The 20,910-nt window shown below is 56.6% G+C and overlaps 1 protein-coding gene across 4 annotated transcripts; it reads right to left on the bottom strand.

Annotated features, from left to right (window-relative positions):
* Nucleotides 1–518: 518 nt before the first annotated feature.
* On the bottom strand, nucleotides 519–19,368 carry Mier2 (MIER family member 2). Of its 4 annotated transcripts, none has more exons than XM_090339866.1 (15): nucleotides 19,339–19,349; nucleotides 17,536–17,587; nucleotides 11,251–11,341; nucleotides 10,325–10,467; nucleotides 8,403–8,549; nucleotides 7,958–8,081; nucleotides 7,511–7,602; nucleotides 7,128–7,197; nucleotides 4,666–4,817; nucleotides 4,296–4,377; nucleotides 4,126–4,220; nucleotides 3,053–3,177; nucleotides 2,867–2,955; nucleotides 1,847–2,249; nucleotides 519–1,560 (listed from the first exon to the last, which is right to left on the bottom strand). In XM_090339866.1, exons 2-15 carry the CDS (start codon nucleotides 17,581–17,583, stop codon nucleotides 1,539–1,541), a joined length of 1,683 nt encoding a protein of 560 aa, XP_090195992.1. In that variant the 5' UTR covers nucleotides 17,584–17,587; nucleotides 19,339–19,349; the 3' UTR covers nucleotides 519–1,538. The 4 variants fall into 4 exon arrangements, with proteins under 4 accessions (XP_090195992.1, XP_090196000.1, XP_090196007.1 ...); XM_090339874.1 differs by having other exon boundaries at nucleotides 8,403–8,528; XM_090339881.1 differs by lacking the exon at nucleotides 17,536–17,587 and having other exon boundaries at nucleotides 19,339–19,368.
* Between the last annotated feature and the right edge of the window lie 1,542 nt (nucleotides 19,369–20,910).

Below are 20,910 nucleotides of genomic sequence, written 5' to 3'. Positions count from 1 at the left end.
TTAGCTACTCAGGAGGCTGAGAACTGAGAATCGAGGTTCAAAGCCAGCGGGGCACTAAAAAGTCTGTGAGACTCATTTCTAATCACCAGAAAACCAGAAGTGACGCTGTGGCTCAAGGGATAGGGCGGTAGCCTTGAGCTCAGGGACAGCGCCCAGGCCTAGAGTTCAAGTCCCGAAATAGGTGAAAACCGAGGGAAAGGAGAAGGAAACCACAGTGGCCTGTAAAGATGGGCAGGGGCTGGAGGGGATGGCAGATGGGGAGCTGCTGGTGACGGTGGACCAGTGCAGGAGAGCTGAGCCTCCAGCCCTGGGCAACCCCAACCCCCTGTGCTCATCCTCTGCCTCCACCCTGAGTCTAGGCCTTGGAGTCCCCGCAGGACGCAGCAGCCCTGCCTGCTATACCCCAGGAAGCCGTGAGGAGCCAGGACCCCCCCATCCAAGCCAGACCAAAGCCCAGACCCGGCGGCCTCCCCTGCTGTGAGGGGCACTCTGTGCACCCAGGAGAAAACCAGGCGCCCTGGGCTTCAAATCAAGTTTAATAAATAAAACAGCAAAGGGTTCAAAGGCAGGTGCACTTCACAGTGTGGCCCTCGGTGGGGAGGGAGTCGAGTCCAGCTGCAGAGGCTCGAGGACAGCACCGCTCTGCCGGCCTGGGGGCGGGAGCTGCCTGCCCCGAGGACCCCACTCCAACTTGTAAACACCAACATAAATAAAACGAAGAAGGCCAAAAAAGAGGACGAGGACCCCCAGCCATTTTTTTCTGGGACGTCTCCAACAGAAATAAGACCGACAGGGTCGAGGGTGGCTGGCGGCTGGAGTTCAAAGGCAATGGCCAGCGCTTCCAGACGGGAAGTTCCTCGGGGCCAAGGGAGAGGCAGGGAGGGGTGAGTCACCACCGTCTCCTCCCCCACTCGGGGCTGCTGAGGGCCCCACCTGACCCACTGATGGCCCGGGGGGGCCGGGGCAGGATGAGAGAGGCAGGAAGGAGGTGTGGGAGTAAAGTGCGGCTTTTCCTGAAGTGGAGATGGGCGGGAAGCAGAGGGCGGGCGCTGGGCAGCGAGGTATATGGCTCTGTGGCCTACAGGTCCAGCACGGAGCCTCAGCGCCCAGCCCTGCCGGCCATGCTGAGGCGCCCGGTCTCAGGCTGCTGGTGCGGGGTAGTGTCCTGCCTGTCCCCCTGGGCAGTGCTGCCTGCCCTCGCCTTGGCCAGCTGGTAGGGGCCAGGCGGCCAGCTCTGCCCTACGTCCTGAGGGACGGCCTTCTCTGCGCTTGACTGCCCGATGGGTCCCACGGTGTGGCGGCAGCCTAGTGAGATGGGTGGTGGTGCCCGGGGCTGGGGCCCGGGGTTGTCGCGGCCCTGGTCCAGTCTGTGTGAGAGGCCAAGCTCAGCGGCCCGGCCATCTCACTGGGTCCCACTGTGTCAAGCAGAGAAGGCGTCCCCGAGGCCCGAGTCGGGGGGGATCAGGAAGACAAACAGGCAAGCCTGGCGGCGGAGCCACGTGCAGTCCGGGCCACGCACACCTGCCCGCAGCCAGGGATCAACAGGTCATCACATTGCAGCTACAAAGAGACCAGAGAGCAAGTTCATGGGCTTGGCGGGGCTCAAGGCTCCCAACCTTGTCCCCCCACAAAGAAGCAGGCCTCTGCACTGCCTCAACCGAGCTCCAGGGCCTGGGGAGGACCAGGGAGGACGTGGAGCCCGGGCCCGCCCCCATCTGCACCTCCTGCATTCTGAGCCACGGGAATGCATTAGCTAGTCAAGAGACAGAAGTGGGCGGGCCCCAGCCCACATTGGCCTTGGCAGCCAATGCACTGGAGGGGTGGGGACACGGAGAGGGGTACTCACTGTGACAAAGGCTCCGAATGCAACGCAGGAGCCGGGCACGCTGCATGGCCAGCCAGGAAGGGATTCACATCCCCAATGCCGATGAGTCCAAACTCAGTGACTGACAAAGCCACCTGGGCCGGGGCCACGGGCTCTTCTGGGTCCCCACTCAGACCCACGTGGCTGGACACGAGCGGCAGCTCCTCAGGCAGAGTGAAGTCCACAGCCAGCCTCGGGCTGGCACCTGGCTGCGGAGTAGCTGCAGCTGATGGGAACTCGGCTGGGCCGGCCAGGGCAGGGGGCTCAGTGGAGGGCTCGTCCAGCTGCTGCAGTGGGCAGGGCCCTGGCTCCGAGGAGGGGAGGACATCAGAGCCCCCTGCAGGCTGCTCAAGACTGCCGGCCGTGCTGTCCACGCTCAGTGGCTCTGTAGGGAAGGGGAGGGTGGGAATGGGGGGTGGGAGCCAGCCCGAGCAGGGATGGCAGTCCCTCCAGGCCCAGGGGCCCACATGCCACTCCAACTTATCTCACTCGCTCTGTGGACAGCAGCTGTGCAAGGCCCCTGCCCAGACTCCCGGGACAGCATATCCACATCCACACTCAACTCTGGGCCAGAACAGCCCCTGAGGAGGCTGTAAGAGCAGGCCAGAGGCCACGCACTTCGGTGACTATGGGTTTCTGAGAACTTCTGTCCCAATACACGTACGTGCAAACAATGCACTCAGCCAGTGTGACCCCAGCTCCTCCGCCTGAGCAGACAGACCTAGGCAACACACGTTGTGCCCATGTCTCTGGGGCTCCACGATGGAGGAGCCATCTGGGGCCCTGCCTGGCTCCTTGTGGCTCTGGGCTGGACTGCTGGGGAAGGCTGGACACATCCTGTCCTCTCCAATGGCCTCGGGGCTGGGGTTCCACCCACCCCACCTGATGGCCGGGCAGCACCAACACGATGGGATGCCCATCCACTATGGTGGATGCCCACCCTCCCTGGGAGACTGACCCAGGCAGGCACATGGACCCGGCCTCACCCAGTCCCCAGCTCACCTGCGTGCGCCCCTGCCAGGGGCTCCTGCTCCGGGCGGGCACGGGCAGTACCGTCCAGGTCAAGGTTATCCAGGTCCTGGTCAGCATCCCTGTGAGAGCGAGCTGTGAGGGGCAGGAGGCAGGGAGGGAGGGACCCCCCCCCCCCACGCCACGGCCATACTGCTGCTGTGGGACTCGGGCACGCACGTGGTTCCAGGTGGAACAAGCTTCCTTCGGCCTAGCCGTGTCTGCTGAGCAAAGTAGTCAAAGCGTTCAGACTTCTTCCACAGGTAGTAGTACTCCACGCACTCTCCCACTGACCGCGTGCGCACCTGGGGGGGGGGTGGACAGGTATCTTCTCAGCCCTGCCACCCCGCCGGGGCCTGCAGGGACAAGCTCAGGAGTCACAGCCCCAGTGAGCCGGCCCACGCCACTCATCCTCCACCTGGGCTCACGGCCCTGCTTCTCTGCTTCTTGCAGGCCCAGAAGTGGGTGGCTCTGTCGCACCCCAAGCCCGCGGCTGCCACGGAGAGAGGCCCCGCCAGAGTCAACAGGTGCACTGGGGATGCTGGACTCAGCATCACCCCAGGATCAACTGAGCTGACCAAAATGCTGGGCTCTGGGAAGCACAGGCTCAAAGTTGTACTTGAAAGCTGAGGGTGCACGCAGGCACCTAGGCAGGCAGACCAGGGTGGTGGGTGCACGCTGACAGGTGGACACGCAGCTGGCCACCCCAACGTCACAGTCCCGTCCAAACAATCTGTGGCTTGTAAGCCCACACCGGAGCAGCACGGCGCGGCCCCGTGGCCCTCGTGGGAGGCCGGGGACTGCCCTCCGGGAAGTCCGTGAGTACACCTCGCTCTCGCTCCTGCCTGTGTGAGGTGGGCACCTCAAGGAGGGCAGCCGGCTGCACGCCAGCTTCAAGACACCATCTCATCACAACTCAACGGCACCAAGACCCCTACAGGGCACCAGGCTGGAGCGAGGGCCAGGCTGGCCAGCCTTGGAAGGATCCAACCACCCAAGGGAAAGGTGGCCTGCTGTGGTCCAGGTAGAGATCCACCCCCAGCACGGAGCTGACAGGCTCCACTCGGCACGAGGCAGAGCCAAGAGCTGGTGTGAGTCAGGCACAAGTATGGGGACTGGTCCCCAAACCCAAGCCTTGCCTTCTGGGGAAGAGAAAAAGATGGCAAAGGAGACCAGGGTGAGGGGGCAGAGGGGCAGAGGAGCCTGGCCCTGGCACAAGGGTGCTTGCCCGCTGGGGCCGCTCCATGCCTCACCTTGTTGGCCTGGATCAGGTGGAAGTTCTTCCCGTGGACACGGAAGCCATGCTCGAAGTTCCTGCGCTCTTCCTCACTCCAGGCACAGAGCCCGTCTGCCAATGGAGTGTGAGGTCAGTGGGCCCAGTGGGCAGCAGGGGACAGGGAGGGACGTGTGGGCCGTGGCTTACCTCGGATTACCTTCACATTGAACCTCAACCTTCGCAGGGCCTCCTCCACATTGAAGTTGCACTTCACTAGCTCGTACAGTGCCTGGGAAAGCATGGTGTGCTGTTCCCACCTAGCCACAGGCTCCAGGGGCCATGGGCTCCAGGGGCCTCGGGCTCCAGGGGCAGGGCACCATGGCCCAGAGCATCATGGGGTCTGTACCTCCTCCCCAGGGCAACATGGATGCCTGCCCCACCACATCCTCCCTTCTGGTCTGGAGTGACCTCACACCACACGGGCCCAGTGCTGGGCTGCTTCTCCTCTCAATCTGGCATGGCCCTGTGCCAGGCCTGTCTCCCCATGACTCCCGCAGGGTCAGGACAGCCACTCTACCTGCTCACTGTCTTTCACAGGCTCGCCCTCCGGGAGCTGAGGGCCCGCCATCTCGTGCCACCTCCGCTTCACGGCTCTGTACAAGAACTCCTCCACCTCCCTCTCCGGGAGGACACTGGGGACCCAGAGCAGCTGGTCTTCGTTCTCATAGACTAAGGGAAGAAGGCGAGGGTCAGGCAGCAGGTATGGCCCCCAGCCCAGACTTCTGTTCTCTGCTTTTCCCGCCTTGCCAGGAGGTAAACACCCTCCAACCACACTCTCCCACTGCTGTGATTGTCTCCCTATGCACCTGGGGGCCACGCAAGCATGGACTGTCAATAAAACAGAGCCTTCCTTCCTTCCTACTGCTGTGTGTCAGAAATTGCTCACAGCATACTCTGGATGCACTTGTGCTTAGCTCCCAGAGGGCAACTCCCTAAGACCTGCCTGCAGGAGGCTGGTGGGACCTGGGGGTCGGGGGGCACTCCACGAGGCCCACTGCAGCCTCAGAGGAACACCAGACACCACTTCCACACACTCTTAAGAGGCCATTTTAAGCAGATAAACTAGCCAGGCGTCAGTGGCTCAGCTCATGCCTATAATCTTAGCTACACAGGAGGCTGAGATCTGAAGATCATAGTTCAAAGCCAGCACATCCGTGAGACTCTTATCTTCAATAACCTACTCAGAAAAGGCTAGAAATGTTGCTGTGGCTCAAGTGATAGAGTGCTAGCCTTGAGCAAAAGAGCAAGGACAGCACCCAGGCCCCAAGTTCAAGCCTAAGCCCTAGGACCAACCAACAACAACAAAAAAAAGGATAAAGTGACAATAGGAAACATGGCACAGGAGGAGGTCCTGAGAAAGAAGGGGTGCTCCGCCTGCCCAGCTTTGCCAGGCCTGCAGCCCCTTGGCCCACGCCCACTGGGTAACCACAAACATGAGGCCAGTATTGTTTGGGAATCCGATCGTGAAGACCGAGGAAAGACAATACCTGGCGGGCAGGGGCAGGCAAAAGCCACTCCACACTGCAGGACCTGACACGGGACTGCAGGAGGGCCGAAGGGGTTTCTCATTATGGAAGATCTGAATCATAGCTCTCCACACAAACCCTCAACACACCCTCCCTCCCCGCCCCCCACAGCTGGGCTACAGCAAATTGTCCTGTGGACTCCCTCACCTTGACCTGCACCAGCGAGGACGTGAGTGGAGATCACTCACAAAAGGATGTACAAAGCATTGAAATTAGGCACTTAGCACGATCACCCACAAAGCACATTTCTGCTAGCAATAGCAAAATAGAAAACTCGAACATTTTCCATCTGCTTTCTAATAGTACCATGGAGCTCCGCCTGCTGCAGGGAGCACCACTCTCCTGCCCAGAAAGCTACCAAGTGTAAAACTGACCAGTGCTCATGGACCTCTCCAGTCTCCCAACTTCACCCAAAGACTCAACGTGAGCCTCACCGACACCCTAGCTGCTATTTCTCAGGTCAGTGACCAGCTAGCGCAACCCTTGGGGAGACGCCGAGTGACATGGGAAGACAGTGGGCTGGCCGGACCCCCTGAACACCTGCACCAGATAATTCAGTGACTCGGGGCCGAACAAGAGGCAGACAGCTGACAGCCTCAGAAAGACCCACAGGCTGCAGTCAGTGGTAGACCATGAAGGCACTGTGGCCACTTGGGGGGCAGAAAATACCATGGTAGAGCCACTGCACCCACTACAAAATAAGCATCCCTCAGCATCCTTCACCCGGCCCACCTAACGTGGGAAAGAACTCCAGTGGCACCAGGGGTATACCACTCTGCAAGATCCTGAAGCCAGGCCACACGGGACACCAAACTATGTTTCACTGAAGACAAGAACAGAGTCAAAGCACGAGACGCACATTGAGAGAAACAGCAGCAGGGCGCAGCCCAGCCTTTGTCTACAATCTGCAAACCAGAGGGCACCACCACAGCCAGGCACGAGGACGGCCTTGAGCAGGCAAGCCAAAGACAACCTCCAGATGACCAGTGGTAGCAGCGTGTGGTGGGACAGGCCTTTAATCCCGGTGCTGAGAGGCTGAGGCAAGGGGCTAGAGTTCCAGGCTCACCCCCACCATGAGGGCTCAGACCACACCACAGAGCATGTGGAGGCAGGGATGGGACAGCTAGGATGGTCTGTGCCCACACATCCCGAGGGAGGAAAGCCCAGGCTGAGACACCAGGGTGCCAGCCCCAGGTAGCAGGGGCTAAGGGGAGACCATGGGCGGTGCCTGCCTGCTAAGAGGCAGTGGGCGTTCTGGGGAGCCAGAAGGGCAGGGGACCATGGGAACAAAAGCATAGGTAGAGCCTCACCCATGGATGCCAACCTCCCCACTGGATACCTGGAGCCCTAGAGGGCTCCAAGGGCAGGCACCTAACCTGAAATGCCTTCTCCCCAAGGACTGGACAGCCAGCCGGGGAACGGGTTTCAGTTCTGCTTTCCCTGACCCACTTACTCTTCTCACTATGTCGGTTCAGGTGCAGGCTGCTAAGGTCGGCTTGGAACTGAGGCCCCACCATGATCTCCTGCAAAGGCAAAGGCAGGGTCAGAGCCCCAGAGAAGCCTCTGGCCGCCAGAGCCCTGCTATGGCTCGAGGCAGAAGGCTGCCCCAGGACCCTCAGGGATCTTTCAGTAGATGCCAATCTCTACGGGCTCGGGGTAAGGCCTAGGCGTGACAGGAGACAGAGCACCTTGCTGCCCAGCCCACGCAGCCCACATCGCCGGGGCAGAGGCCGACCTCTGGGGTCAGGACACCGCAGCTAGACTCCATCTCTGCCGCTTCCTTCCCCCAGAGGAGGACTCCCGGGTTTGGGGTGTGTTCTAGACATAGCCTCGCACCTTCTTACACTTGTTAGCAGGAAGAGAGTCCTCTTCCGTGTCAGAGGAGGGAAAGGAGCGGGGCTCTTTGTCTTCGTCAGCCAGGAAGCGGGCTGTGGGAGAAGGGAAGCAGTGAGCTCCATCTATGGCATGGTGGGGGGAAGCCCCCAAGCTGTACAAAGCCGAGACCCCAAACACCTGACCCCTTCTCAAACACAGGACCAAAACCACCCACAAAAGGGCCTCTGTGTTGCCGGGTCATGAGTAGCCGGCCAGCCTGCACTTTCACTGTCATGAATCTGCTACGGGCACCAGCACACCCCTCCAGCTTCAAACCAAGCCCACTGTGCCAGCCGGCTCACAGGCCAGGGCACCTAACCCCAATCCCAAACCATGCCTGCCAAGGCCCTGTGTGTGTCACAGAGCCTGGCCCTGGGGCCATAGTCAGGAAGGGACAATGACACCTACACCCGCTCTGGTTAGGGAAGAGGTTGGAGGCCTCATGGGAGGTGACAGATGGAGTGAGGTCATCAGCTGAAGACTGTGTCTCCTCCTCTTCTTCTCCTGAAAGCAAATCCTTCGCGATCTGATCCTTTTAATGAGAAAATGAAGAAAGCAGAACTTTACTTCAGCCATATGAAAACCACGCCAAAAGCAAGAGCATGAGCAGACACTGTGCAGGCCCCTCCTGGTGGCATGGCCCTAGCACAGGTTTCCTGTGCCGCTCCCCAGACCACGGATCAACCCAAGCCACAAACCCTCTTCTCCCCCAAACCCCTACCTGTCACCGCCCACCGGGCGTGGCTGCAGGAGCTGTGCCACTTACAACTCTGCTCCCGTGCCTGCTCATCATGTCTTCCCCATTCTGCCAGGGGTGACCGGGGCCCCTCCTCCTGCCCATGCGGGGACCCACCTTGTCCAGGGTCATGTCCGGGAGGGGGGGGGCCGCATCGCCGCCCTCGCTCTCCTGCTCCGAAATGGGCTCGGACTCTTCATAGCCGTAGAGGGCAAGCAGCTCGTCAAGGGGCATGTCGCTGCTCTGAAGGGGAGGGGCAGCGCCCTGTGAGGGATGGACAGTCTGGAGGGCCTGGTCTACCTCCTCTGCCTGAGCTCCACTCACCACCACCACCAAGTCACAAATCCAATCCCCGGGGCAGCAGTGCCACGCAGCCAACCCATCCAGTGTCAAGACAGGCAAGAAGGACATCAGAGCCACAGCCAGGTACGCTGTCCCCCCACTCCCGGGGCCCCCATTGGGCCAGGCCAAGCAGGATGATGCCCCACGTACAAGGATACCCTGATATCTGACCTCTACTACCACAGCTCATAAGGGGAGAAAACCAACTTGAAGTTTGGTAAAAGCCAACATCTACTCCTAACAGCAAGCACCTCAGTAAACTGAGTAATGGACAGGCACTTCAGAGAACAAAGACTGTTCAACACCAGCCACCAGCCTGAGGACAGAGCCCAGGGGGCCAGCTACGGTCCTGATACTGCATGGCGTGGCACTCACAACACAGGAGCCAGAGGGAGGCATGAAGTCTTGGGAAGAAGGAGATACTCACCATTCCCTTCTCCTCCCCCCTCCCTGGACAACTTTGCCACCTACAAGTGCACGTGAATGCCAATCACAGCCACCCCATGGCACCCATAAGCTGAGGTCTGGGTCTGAACCATGGCTATCCAGGGGGCGTGGCTACCATATGGTCGCTGTACCAACCAGGGATGTCGTTCAAGGAGACAACGTCACTGGCTGCCACAGTTAAGGTTCAACTTTTCAGCATAGTACTGTAGTTTTAGGAAATACGGCCCAGGCAGAAAAGTCCATGATACTCTTATCTTCCATCAACCAAAACGCTAGACTGGAGATGTGGCTCAAATGGTACAGCGCCAACCATGAGCAGGGAAAAAAGAAAACTGAGCAAGAATTCAAGACCCTGAGTTGAAGACCCCAGTAGCAGCACACACATACACACGAGCCCCTAAGTCCCCATAAGAACAACGGACGGTGAAGTGACCATGGAAAGGTCCTACCAGGAGCAGCTGTGGTACGAGCTTGTGGGGCAGGCCCTGCTGGGCACGTCCAGGTCTGCACACCAGATCTGCGGGGCAGCGCCCACCCTGGTCTGCACAGTGGCCCACATCGTTCACAAGTATGGGATGCGTATAAATGGAAGATCTGAGCCCTCTACCAAGCACTGCCCCACCCAGAACTGTCTGGTCCCCGTGGCTAAGGGTCGGTGGTCCAGGCTGTGGCCTCCAGGGACGCCTGCCCTTGGGGAAGTGCCTCCAGCTGACGGCACAAGAGCACCAAAGAGAACCAGTCACAGCTCTTGGCAAACCCTGTCAGGGGCATTCTTCCTGAGCAGCCGCAGGCCTACCCCTGGGCCACAGAACAGGCCACGGTGGACAGACAAGCCGGACAGACAAGCCTCCCGGGTGGTGGCTGGATGCTCCCAGATGCTTCTGCTTAGAGATCTGGCAAGTGCCATGCTCCCCTATTCGCCCTCTTCACTTTCTTCATCTCCACAAACACAAGGCCGCCTGTATATAAACACGCACTGTTGTTGTTGCGGGGTGCTCTGGGGGTAGCCCCGGGCCTTGCCATGCTAAAAGAGCACGGTGTCTCCGAGCTGCCTGGGGCCCTGACACTGCCCTGTCACTGCACATGCATTACCCTCATGGATTTGCCATACAACACAGTGAAAGGCCGGGGCCTGGAGACACACACAGGCTCGAGCACCTCCGCGACCGCTGCGTAAGCAGGGGGCCTCGGAGGTGCCGGGAGCCCGGCAGAGCATCCAGCACGCTGCAAGCTGTACGGGCTCCACGCACCTGGGAGACAAAGTCCTTGTCCAGCTCCTCGCCGGGCTTGTCAGGGCACCTGGAGGCCTCTGCACAGCCCTCCCGGAGGCTGTAGTTCTGCGACAGGATCTCTGCAAGGCTGAACTGATGGTCTGCAGAGCCCATGGACACCACTGTGGAGGAGACCCATCCCCGTGAGCCGGGCCTGTCCCCACTGCCACATACAAAGCGCCTCTCTGCGTCCCTTGCTGGCATTGATGGGGCCAGCCCTCCACCAGGGCACCCAGAGGACACACGGCCAAGCAGGGGGCTGGAAGAGGCTCACACCAGCTCCACATGGACAGAGGCCCACGGGGAGGGCAGGAACTCAGGCGGGCTTGAGGACCAGGCCCTTTTATCTGGAGAGTGACCACCTTGCCACGTGATGAAGCCACACTCCAGGCAGGGCCCACAGGACGGGGACTGTCCCCAGGGAAAGGGTGCTTTCCAGGCTGCTCTCCAATGCCACACATGGAGGGACAGCACACAACAGGAAGTAGCCAGGACTCCACGGAGCCTAAGCCAGGGGCAGAGTCTAGCATACACACCACATGCGCACTGCTCATCCTGTGAGGGCGGGGAGGAGACATAGCCCTTCACGTGGTCTATGACAGGAGCCCAGTGGCAGAACCCTCCCCATAAACATCAACGCCCAGGGTCCAAAGGCAGTGGCCAGTGAGAGGGGGGTGGGGACCCCGATGCCGCCTGCCATCTCCCAAGGCCATTCTCTCTCAGCCAGTTGTCTCCCAGGACTCCAGAGCACAGGGACAACCCTAGCAGCTCTGCACACCTCCACTGGTGGGGCAGGGACTGGGCTCCAGACTCCGCAAGTCCCTGCACTTGCCCTGGCTCAGCCAGGCCAAGGGAAGGTTTGGCCCTTCAGAGCCATCAAGGCAGGACAGGCATGGAGAGCCTACCTGCCGCAGTCTGCAAGCCGGGCTCCTTGGGGCACAGGCTGTGAGTAAGGCAGGAGGCCACACGAGGACTCTGCCTCTCCAGCGAGGAGGCCTGCGAAGGAAGGACGAAGGGTTAGCTCCAGGCCCACCACCCTCTGCCTGATGCCTCAGCATGGTGGAAGGAGCTGGTTCCTGAACGACGGCTTCACCTCTAGCTCTGAGATGGGGGAGGAGGAGGAACAGCAGTCACTGCCTCCCACAGCAACCCACCCAGTTGCACCCAAAGGGCTTGGGCATCATATTTAGAGCAGACTGTGTGTCCCGGAACACAAATAAAAACTCCCCAACAACCCTAACAGTTCCACACCAAGCAATTACACAAATAGACCTGGAAGACATGGCAGTGGGAGAAAGACATAACGGCAAGGGGTGTGGCTCTACGGATAGAAAGGAGCCTGGTGCAGACAGCTCACGCCAGTAATCCTAGCTAGTCAGGAGGCTGAGACGTGAGGATCTCGTTCAAAATTAGATTAAGAGAGTCCACAAGACTCTTTGACCTCCAATTAACCACCAGAAAAACACAGGTGGAGCTGTAGCTCTAAGCGGTAGAATGCTAGGCTTGAGCAAAGAAGATCAGAGACTGCATCCAGGTACCAAGTTCAAGAGCCAGGATGGGGTAAGAGGAGGAATACACGGAGGCCAGGCACGAGGGATGGGCTGAGGTGACTGCTCATGTCAAAGGGAATATTATAGAACTAAACAGAGGCAGATCAAGTCTATAAATGTGTGGGCCATAAACTGTATACTTTGAGTGTGAACCTAAGATATATAAACCCAGAAACTGCCAGCTGTGGCAGCTCACAACTGTGAATCGAGCTATGTGGGAGGCAAGAAGATCAAGAGTTCAAAGCCAGCTCAGGCAAATAGTATGGAGGTATGCCTCAAAAATAAAAGACAGGGGCCAGGAGTTTGGCCTAGTGGTAGAGTGCTTACCTAGCACGCACAAAGATCCAGGTTCAATTCTTTGGTACCACATACATAGAAAAAAGCCAAAAGTGATGCTGTGGTAGAGCACTAGCTTTGAGGAAAGCCCAAGGACTGTGCCTTGTGCACAGAGAGGCTCAGAGACAGTGCCCAGACCCTGAGTTCAAGCCCCAAGATCAGCAGGAGGGCGGGGGGGGGGGGGGGGGGAGAGGATATTCTCACCTTCAGTCAAGTGAAAGAAAAATGTCAAAACAATGCCATGGACAAGTCTTTCTTAACAGAAAGTATGCCAGGATAAATGGGTGTGCAAAACAATGAAGATGAACACTGTCTCATACCATGTGCAAACAAGTAACTCACAATGGATTCAAAGACCTTGACTATAAGAGCCGAAACCAGGAAACTGTGGGCTGGCTCACACCTGTAATCCTAGCTACTCAGGAGGTTGAAATCTAAGAATCACTTTTCAGAACTAGCCCAGACAGAAAAAGCTATGAGACTCTTATCTCCAGCCAAAAGCCAAAAGTGAAAATGTGGCTCAAGCGCAAGATGCCAGCATTGAGCAAAAAACCCAAGTGACAAGGCCAGACACTTGATCCTAGCTATTCAAGAAGCTGAGATCATGGTTCAAAACCACCCAGGTTTTGAGACTTATTTACAATTAATCGTCAAAAAGTCAGAAGTTCAGAAGTGGCACTTTGGCTCAAGTGGTAGAGTGCTAGCTAGCCTTGAGCTGAAGAGCTCAGGGACAGCGCCCAGGCCCACAGTTCAAGTCCCACGACCAAAAAACCAAACAAACGAACAAAAAGCCAGAAGTGGTGGGGTGCTGATAGGCCATACATGTAATCCTACCTACTCAAGAGTCTGAAATCTGAGGACTGTGGTTTGAAGCCAGCCTGGGTAGGACTTTTATCTCCAATAAACTACTCAGAAAAGGCTGGGAGTGGTGCTGTGGCTCAAGTGGTAGAGTGCTAGCCTGAACACACGGAGTTCAGGGACAGTGCCCAGGACCTGAGTTCCAGCATAGGACTGATATAAGCAGAGGCAACTGAAGAAAGAAAAAACTAGACTTCACCTATACCAAAAAGTGAAAAGAAAGTGAAGGAAAGAAGGATAATAAAAGCTCATGACTGTAATCCTAGCTGCTCAGGAGGTTGAGATTTGAGGACACAGTTCAAAGCCAGCCTCAGCAGTTTTGAAGTTCTATGACTTTCTTTTTAGGAAAGTATTAGCAAGTACATATTAAGCAGTTTAGTTTCAACAAATTCACTTGGTTATGGAAAATCACCAGTGTTTCTTTATTGACAATTACAGAAATTTCATAATTGGTCATGAAATTCAAATATAGCCTTGAGCTGAAATGCTCAGGGACAGAGCCCAGGCCCAGAGTTCAAGGTCCAGGACCGACCAAAAAAAAAAGAAAGAAAGAAAGGGGGATAAGAAAGAGTAATAGAGCTAGACATGACAAGTCATATCTGTAATCCTAGCTATCTGGAAGCAGAGGTTGAGAGAATTGAAACTCAAGGCCAAGCAAGCAAAAAGTTTGAAAAACCCATCTAAACCAAATAAAGTTGGCATGGCCACACTTGCCCACCATTCCAGCCATATGGAAAGCATAAAGAGAAAGCTTTTAGTCCAAGGTGACCTCAACACTATATGAAAAATAACCATAGCAAAAAGGGCTGAGGTCATGGCTTAAGTAGTAAAGCACCTACCTATGAAGTTCAAGACCCTGAGTTTAAGCGCCAGTACTGCACCCCAAAAAGGGAAGGGTAAAAAAGTGACCATTGGGCCAGGAGTTTGGCCTAGTGGTAAAGTGCTTGCCTAGCATGCATGAAGACCTAGGTTCGATTCCTCCGTACCACATGTAGAAAAAAGCCCGAAGTGGTGCTGAGGCTCAAGGGTAGAGCTCTAGCCTTGAGAAAGTCCAAGGACAGTGCTCAGACCCTGAGCTCAAGCCCAGGACTGACAAAAACAAACAAACAAAAAAAAGGAAAAGCCACTGAATTGTACACTAAAATGGGTGCATTGCTTGGCAGATGAATCACATCTCCTGCCCAGGGATGCTTTGTTTCTGCAACAAAGAGCCTAGACTACAAGAGGGAATCCTGAGGCACCAGGCTTTGTAAGGTAAGTTGGGAGTCACCACAGGTGGACTGGGTGGAGAAAAAGAGAAGAAGTAGTCTGGTGGGGAAGGAGAGGACTTGAGCACTCTCATTTAGCATCTAAGGAGTTCCAGGCTTCAGGCAGAGGAGACCAGACAGCAGGAAGAGCAGACAACAGAAAGACCTCAAGACAGGCCTACCAGCCTCAAATTCCTCAAAACTTGTCAAACATTCCCCTCTCCATGTGCGATGCCCAGGTGAGTTCCCAGCTGGGCACAGAGACTCTTCACTATAATCCCAGCCACTTGGTGATAGGCAGAGATCGGTGGGATCCATGATTCAAGTCCAGGCCCGGCAAAAAGTTTCTGATCTCATCTCAACCAACAAGACAAGCATGGTGCGGGTACCTATTATCCCAGTTAAGCAGGGGAACAAGTTGGAGGATGATGATCTAAGGCCAGCCGCAAGCAGTAAGTCAATACTGTACTTCAAAACTGAAGTAAGGGCTGGGAGTTTGGTCTGGTGGTAGTGCTTGCATGAAGACCTAGGTTCAATTTCTTGGTGCCATATACATCGAAAAAGCCGGAAGTGGTGCTGTGGCTCAAGTGGTAGGGCTCTAGCCTTGAGAATGCCCAAGGACAGTGCTCAGGCCCTGAGCTTAAACCCGAGACTGCCCCATCCCCCCTCCAAAAAAAAAACTAAAATAAGCGGTCTGGTGGTTGTAATCCTATTCAGGAGGCTGAGATCTGAGGATCCTGTTCACATACAGCCCACACCAGAAAGTCTGTGAGCCGCTTATCTCCAATTACACCAAAAAATCCAGAAGAAGAGCTGTGGCTCAAGTGGCAAAGCAGTAGATTTAAACAAAAAGCTCAGAGATACGGCTGGGAATGTGGCTTCGTGGTAGAGTGATTGTCTAGCATGTATGAAGCCCTGGGTTTCATTCTTCAGTACCACATAAACAGAAAAAGCTGGAGGTGGAACTGTGGTTCTAGGGATAGAGTTAGCCTTGAGCACGGGGAGGCTTAGGAACAGTGCCCAGGCCCGGAGTCCAAACCCCAGGAGTGGAAAAAGGGAGAAAAAAAAAAGCTTCGAGACAGTGCCTAGACTCTGAGTTCAAGCCCCAGGACTGACACAAAGATAAAAGTAAAAATAGCTGGAGACAGGGCTCAAGTGGTGGAGCACTTGCCAAGCAACAGGCCTGAGTCCAGACCTCAGTCTCTGTCTCTGTCCCTCCCTCCCTCCTCCCTCCTCTCTCTCTCTCTCTCTCTCTCTCTCTCTCTCTCTCTCTCTCTCTCTCTCTCTCTCTCTCTCACACACACACACACACACACACACACACACACACACAGAGTAGGTTCCAGATCTCTCTTCCATCTACTCATAATACTCAGGATGTTCCGCTGGCACTACAGGCCAATAAAGCCTAAATCTCAGATGGAAAAGGTGGGCCTTTAAGACAAAAGGAAAATGGCTGGGAATGTGGCTCTGTGGTACAGGGCTGCCTGGCACGCATAAACCTCTGGGTTTGACTCCTAGTGCTACATAAACAGAAAGAGCCCAAAGTGGCACTGTGGTAGAGTGCTAGCCTTGAGCAAAAGAGACTCAGGGACAGCACCCAGACCCCGAGTTCAAGCACCAGACTGCCCCTCCCCCCCAGAAAAAAAAGACCAAAGGAAGAGAAGGAAGGACAAGCAGTATTGGAGAGGCCTGATCAAGAAGGGGTCAAGGCTGGGTGGGCACTGCTGGCTCACACCTGTAATCCTAATTGCTTAGAAGGCTGAGATATGGACATCAGGGTTCAAAGTCAGTCTGGACAAGAAAGTTTGAGAGACTCTTATCTCCAGTTAACCACCAGAAAAACAGAAGTGGCACTGGGGCTCAAGTGGAAGGGTGCTAGCCTTAAGTGAAAAAGCTCAGGGACAGTGCCCAAGCCCTGAGTTCAAGCCCCACAACGGACCTAAAAATAAAGAAGGGTTGGGAGGCTCGTTTGCCCATTGATGTTTTGGGGAGAGGAGGAGGAGGAGGTATGGGCTGCGGCCCCAGTTCTTGAACACAGAGGACAGGTCAACCTAATTCTTGCTCCCCTGCCCAACAGAACTCAACCAGCCACGCTGGAGCAGATTCTAGTCTCTAAGAGGGTGGCTGCACCTGTGCCTCCAGCCCCACACACTCTTCCTCCGATTGCTGGCCTGGCCTGGCTGCCTCCAAGGCTAGGTCACAAAGTGCAATTCCGTTTCTGCCTGGCAACGCTTGGAACATGGCGGCCATGTTGTGAGGAAGCACAAGCCACAGAGAGGCCACACACAAGAATCTCAGACAACATCCCAGCGGATGCTAGGAGACACTCCAAGTGAGAACTCCCTAGTGGAGCCCAGTATTAGCCAGGAGAACTCTGAAAGCCCAGAACAAAGGCTGTTTCTGGGGGGGAGGGCGGAGGGGGGGGGGGAAATGACCCACCACAGCAATCCTCACCTGGAATGTCTTCTTTCCCCGAGTCTTCCCAACTTCCTACTGCCCACACCCTGCCCAGGCTCTCGGTGAGGCCCTAGCCTCCTTCCCCTATTGGAGCAGCTGAGAAACAGGTTCCACCTGTCTCCACCCACATACGAGATCTAGTCTAGTCAGGAACAGATAACAAACAGGTGACCAACACAGAATGCATCGAGGCAACAGGAATGAAGAAAACAAAACGAGGCTAGGGATAACCCTAACGGTCATTCGTGGCTGGAGACCACAAAGAGGTCCCAGGCCACACAACTGAAAATGGAAGGAGCCCACGGGCTGGGGACCACGGAAAACACAGCACAGGGCACAGTCAATACAGATTCAGGCACCTTATTCCAAGGGTAGTAAAAAGCCACGGAGGGTCCACACAAGAGTCAAAGGTGACACCCTTCAATCTTCAGAAGATTAATTTAGTGGACTCATGAAAAGGGAGGGCGGGGGGGGGGGGAGAAGGGGTGGCGGCTGAGGATGGTTCTGAGACAATCTTTATTAGGTTACAAGTGGCCTATTTTATGGGTCAGGAACAGCTGGATATGTCACTGCATACAACACAGCTCCCACATTCAAATCTCAGGGCCAAGATCCCATGAGCCTTCCAGCTCTGGAACGACCGCTGACTTCCCATGAGAGATAAGAAAATCCACGCTCAGCCCCTGAGACACAGGCTCCTGGCCAGAAGAGGCCTCTGGGCAGAGGTGGGGAGACTCACCACACTGGGAGAGTAACTACACACTGGTGGCTCCTTTGAGGCGGGCATCTGCCTGGAACAGACCACAAATCCCTCCATCAGCTCTACTCACTGCTGGACCCCAGGTACCAGAATGGAGCCAGGTATAGAACTCACAGACCTTCAGAAGCTCACATGGGTAATTCAGGAGAGCCTGGCTAGAATCTGCCCTGTGAGACCAAAGCCCATAGCTACTTGCCAGGCTCTGTGAACTGCCCATACCCACTCAAGCCACCATACCCTGGGGTCCTGGCTTCATATGCGCTGGTACTGGGGCTGAACTCAAGGTCTGCTTTTGCTTGACCTTTTCCACTCAAGGCTAATGCTCTACCACTTGAGCCATACCTCCACTTCTGGCTTTTTGCTGCTCATCGGAGATAAAAATCCCAGGGATTTTCCTGCCTGGGCTGGCTTTGAACCACAATTCTAAGATGTCAGCCTCCTGAGTAGCTAGAATTACAGGGGTAAACCACCGCACCCAGACGCCGGTGATTCTTGAAGTCAGCATCCATCCCATGAGGACTCAGTTTCCTTAAAGGCCCCCCCTTACCTTCAGGATCCAGCAACCCAGTGAAAAGTAGTAACTGGGGGATGAGGTCCGGTGTGACACACAAATGCCCCACGGTCTCTCACAAAACATAAGGCCTGTTGCTGCCCTGGAGCCACTGACAGGAGGGATGGGGCCCATCTCCTCCCCTGCTTCCACAAATGCCTACCCATATTGGGCCAAGGCATAAAACACTTGGCCTGGCTCCATGACCAAGTCAATGTCTAGTCCTAGATTCCATGAAGCTGCTGTGTCTCTTAGGATGGGGGTGGGGGGAAACTTCTCCCCTCTGGTCCTCACAGCTCTGAGACAGGGTCAGTTCTTTAGGATGTGGATCTGTTTCAATAGGAGCATAACTTGAGGAGCTGGGTACCCATTTACCTAGTAGCACTTAGTAAGTACCACAACTAACACATTCCCTCTCTCCTGCCTCTGGGGAGCCAACCTATTGAGGGTTAAGTGCTACTTCGGTCGGTGGGTCAGTCAGTCACGTCTGTCATTCATTCCCCCAATAAAGTTCCTAAAGCAAAAAAGTTTCTGTAGGGTGGACCACGGAGCTAACTATCTTCCTGGTGAGTCTGGTCCACACAATTATGGTCCCGAACCTCAACAGTTCCTCAGGTCGTAAAATAATGAAATATAAAAATGAGGATCGCAGAACACAAGACTGCCCTCAAGGATGTACCAGAAGTTCACTCCGTGCCCGGGGTGGGGTGGGACGGGGGGATCCAACTCAGCCTGAGGTCAGGCCCCGCAGACCCCCGCCCCCGCCCGCTCCGCCCCACACCGCGCACGTCCTCTCCTTCCAAGGGTGCCATGCCCGGGGGGGTCGTCACTGCCCACCCCACCCACGGGGCGACCCACAAACAGGCAAAGTTGGGAGACCATTCGCCCCCAGCCTGTCCCCCCCCCAACACACACACACACACCCCCCTCCGGCCCGGCGCTGCCGCCCCGCCCCGCGCGCCCCGCCCCTCCCTGCGCCCCGCGCCCGCGCAGGCGCACTGCAGCCCGCGATGTGGCAGTCGCGCGCGGAGGGGGGGGGGGGAGCCCGGGCCGGGGGCGGCCGCTGACGAAGCCCCGCGCCCCTAAGGACGTGGAGGGACGAGGACGACCCCCAGTCCAAGCCTAGAGCTCCAGAGCGGAGGTCTTCGCCCCAACACCCAGCAAGACCGACCCCAGCCGCGACGACATGGGCGGCGGGGCGGGGGGCCGGCTCCCCCGGCCCGCTCACTCACCTCCGCCATGGCCGTGTGTGCGCGGGAGGCGGTGGCCGCGCCGGGATCCCCGGATGCGGAGCCGTGCGCTCATTGGCTGCGGCCGTCGAAGGCGGGTCTTGGGCGGGAAGTGGGCGGGGACAGCGAGGGGCGCTTAGTAGGTACGCGAGGCGGTCCGGGCGGTGCGCCAAGTTCCACAGTGGGTCCGGGCCGCCCTTCCGGCGGCGTCTTCCGTGGCGGGCGGATGGTGGCTTGTGAGGGGCTTGGCTGAGCCGGGCCATGGCGGGAAAATACTAACTCCCGACAGCACACCTGATGGGGGGTGGGGTCCCGGCCCTGTGGGCCGCCGGACGGGGCGCTTGGCGGGGAGAAGGCCCCCCCCCCCCAAGCCCAGGGCAGCCCGGCCGCCCGTGCCTCCCTCCCGCCTGGCAATCCCAACTACTCGGGAGGCTGAGAGCTGAGGATCGCGGTTCAAAGCCAGCCTGGGCACTAAAGAACCTGAGAACTCTTCTCTCCAGTGAACCACCAGAAAACCTGAAGTGGGGCTGTGGCTCAGGGGGTAGGGGCGATCGCCTTGAGCAAAAGAAGCTCAGAGACAGTAGTGCCCAGGCCCTGAGTTCAAGCCCCACGTCTAGGAAGAAAAAAAAAATGCAACCAACAAGCCGAGTTTGGTAGTACTTGTCAGTCATCCTTGATGCCCGGGAGACAAATAGGACCGTGGTCCCTAGATCAGCCAGAGCAAAGCCACCGGACCCTCTTCCAAAAACAATGAATTAAGCAAAGAGGAGCTGGACACACCTGTGGTTCACAACCAGCTACCTGGAAGGCTGAAACGGGGGGGGGGGGGGGGGGGGATTCTGGTTTGAAGCCAGAGGGCAGAAAAGTTTGCAAGACTTCTCCACTGAAAGCTTGATGCATTTTCTCTTCTTCCCCCTCCCCCCCACACCAGTCCTGGGCTTGAACTCAGGGCCTGAGCACTGTCCCTGAGCCTCTCTGTGCTCAAGATTAGCACTCTACCACCTGAGCCACAGCACCACTTCTGTCTATGTGATACTGAAGAATCAAGCCCACGGCTTCATGCATACTAGGTAAACCCTCTACCACTAAGCCACATTCCCAGTCCTTATTGCAGTTTCTTACATGTTATCATAATTGTAATGGGAAGCCTCAAATAGATGGATTGTGGACTGATGTTCACCAGGGCAGAAAGCAAGACCAGCACAAAGAAGGGCTAGAAGCATAGCTCATCTGTAGAGCTCCTGCCTAATAAGGACGAGGCCTTGAGTGCAAATCCTAATAGTAAGAAAGAGAGGGAGGATGGGGAAGAGGAAAGGAAACGAGGCTGTGAATGTGGCTTAGTGGTACAGTGCTTGCCTAGCATGCATGAAGCTCTGCGTTCAATTCCTCAGTATCAAATACACAGATAAGGCCAGAAGTAGTGCTGTGGTTAGCCTTGAGCAAAAGAAGCTCAGAGACAGTGCCCAGGCTCTGAGTTAAAGCTCCAGGACTGGCAAATAAAAAGGGGGGTGGGGATAAAAGGAAAGAAAAGGGGGGAAAATGAGAGGAAAGAAGAGGAAAGGGGGACCAGAGTCT

The sequence above is a fragment of the Megascapheus bottae genome, chromosome 1 (genome assembly GCF_031878675.1).
Source record: "Megascapheus bottae isolate mThoBot1 chromosome 1, mThoBot2.hap1, whole genome shotgun sequence".
Classification (NCBI taxonomy): Eukaryota; Metazoa; Chordata; class Mammalia; order Rodentia; family Geomyidae; genus Megascapheus; species Megascapheus bottae.
Note: the sequence above shows the minus strand (reverse complement) of the source record. Positions and strands in the feature narration are given on the sequence as shown.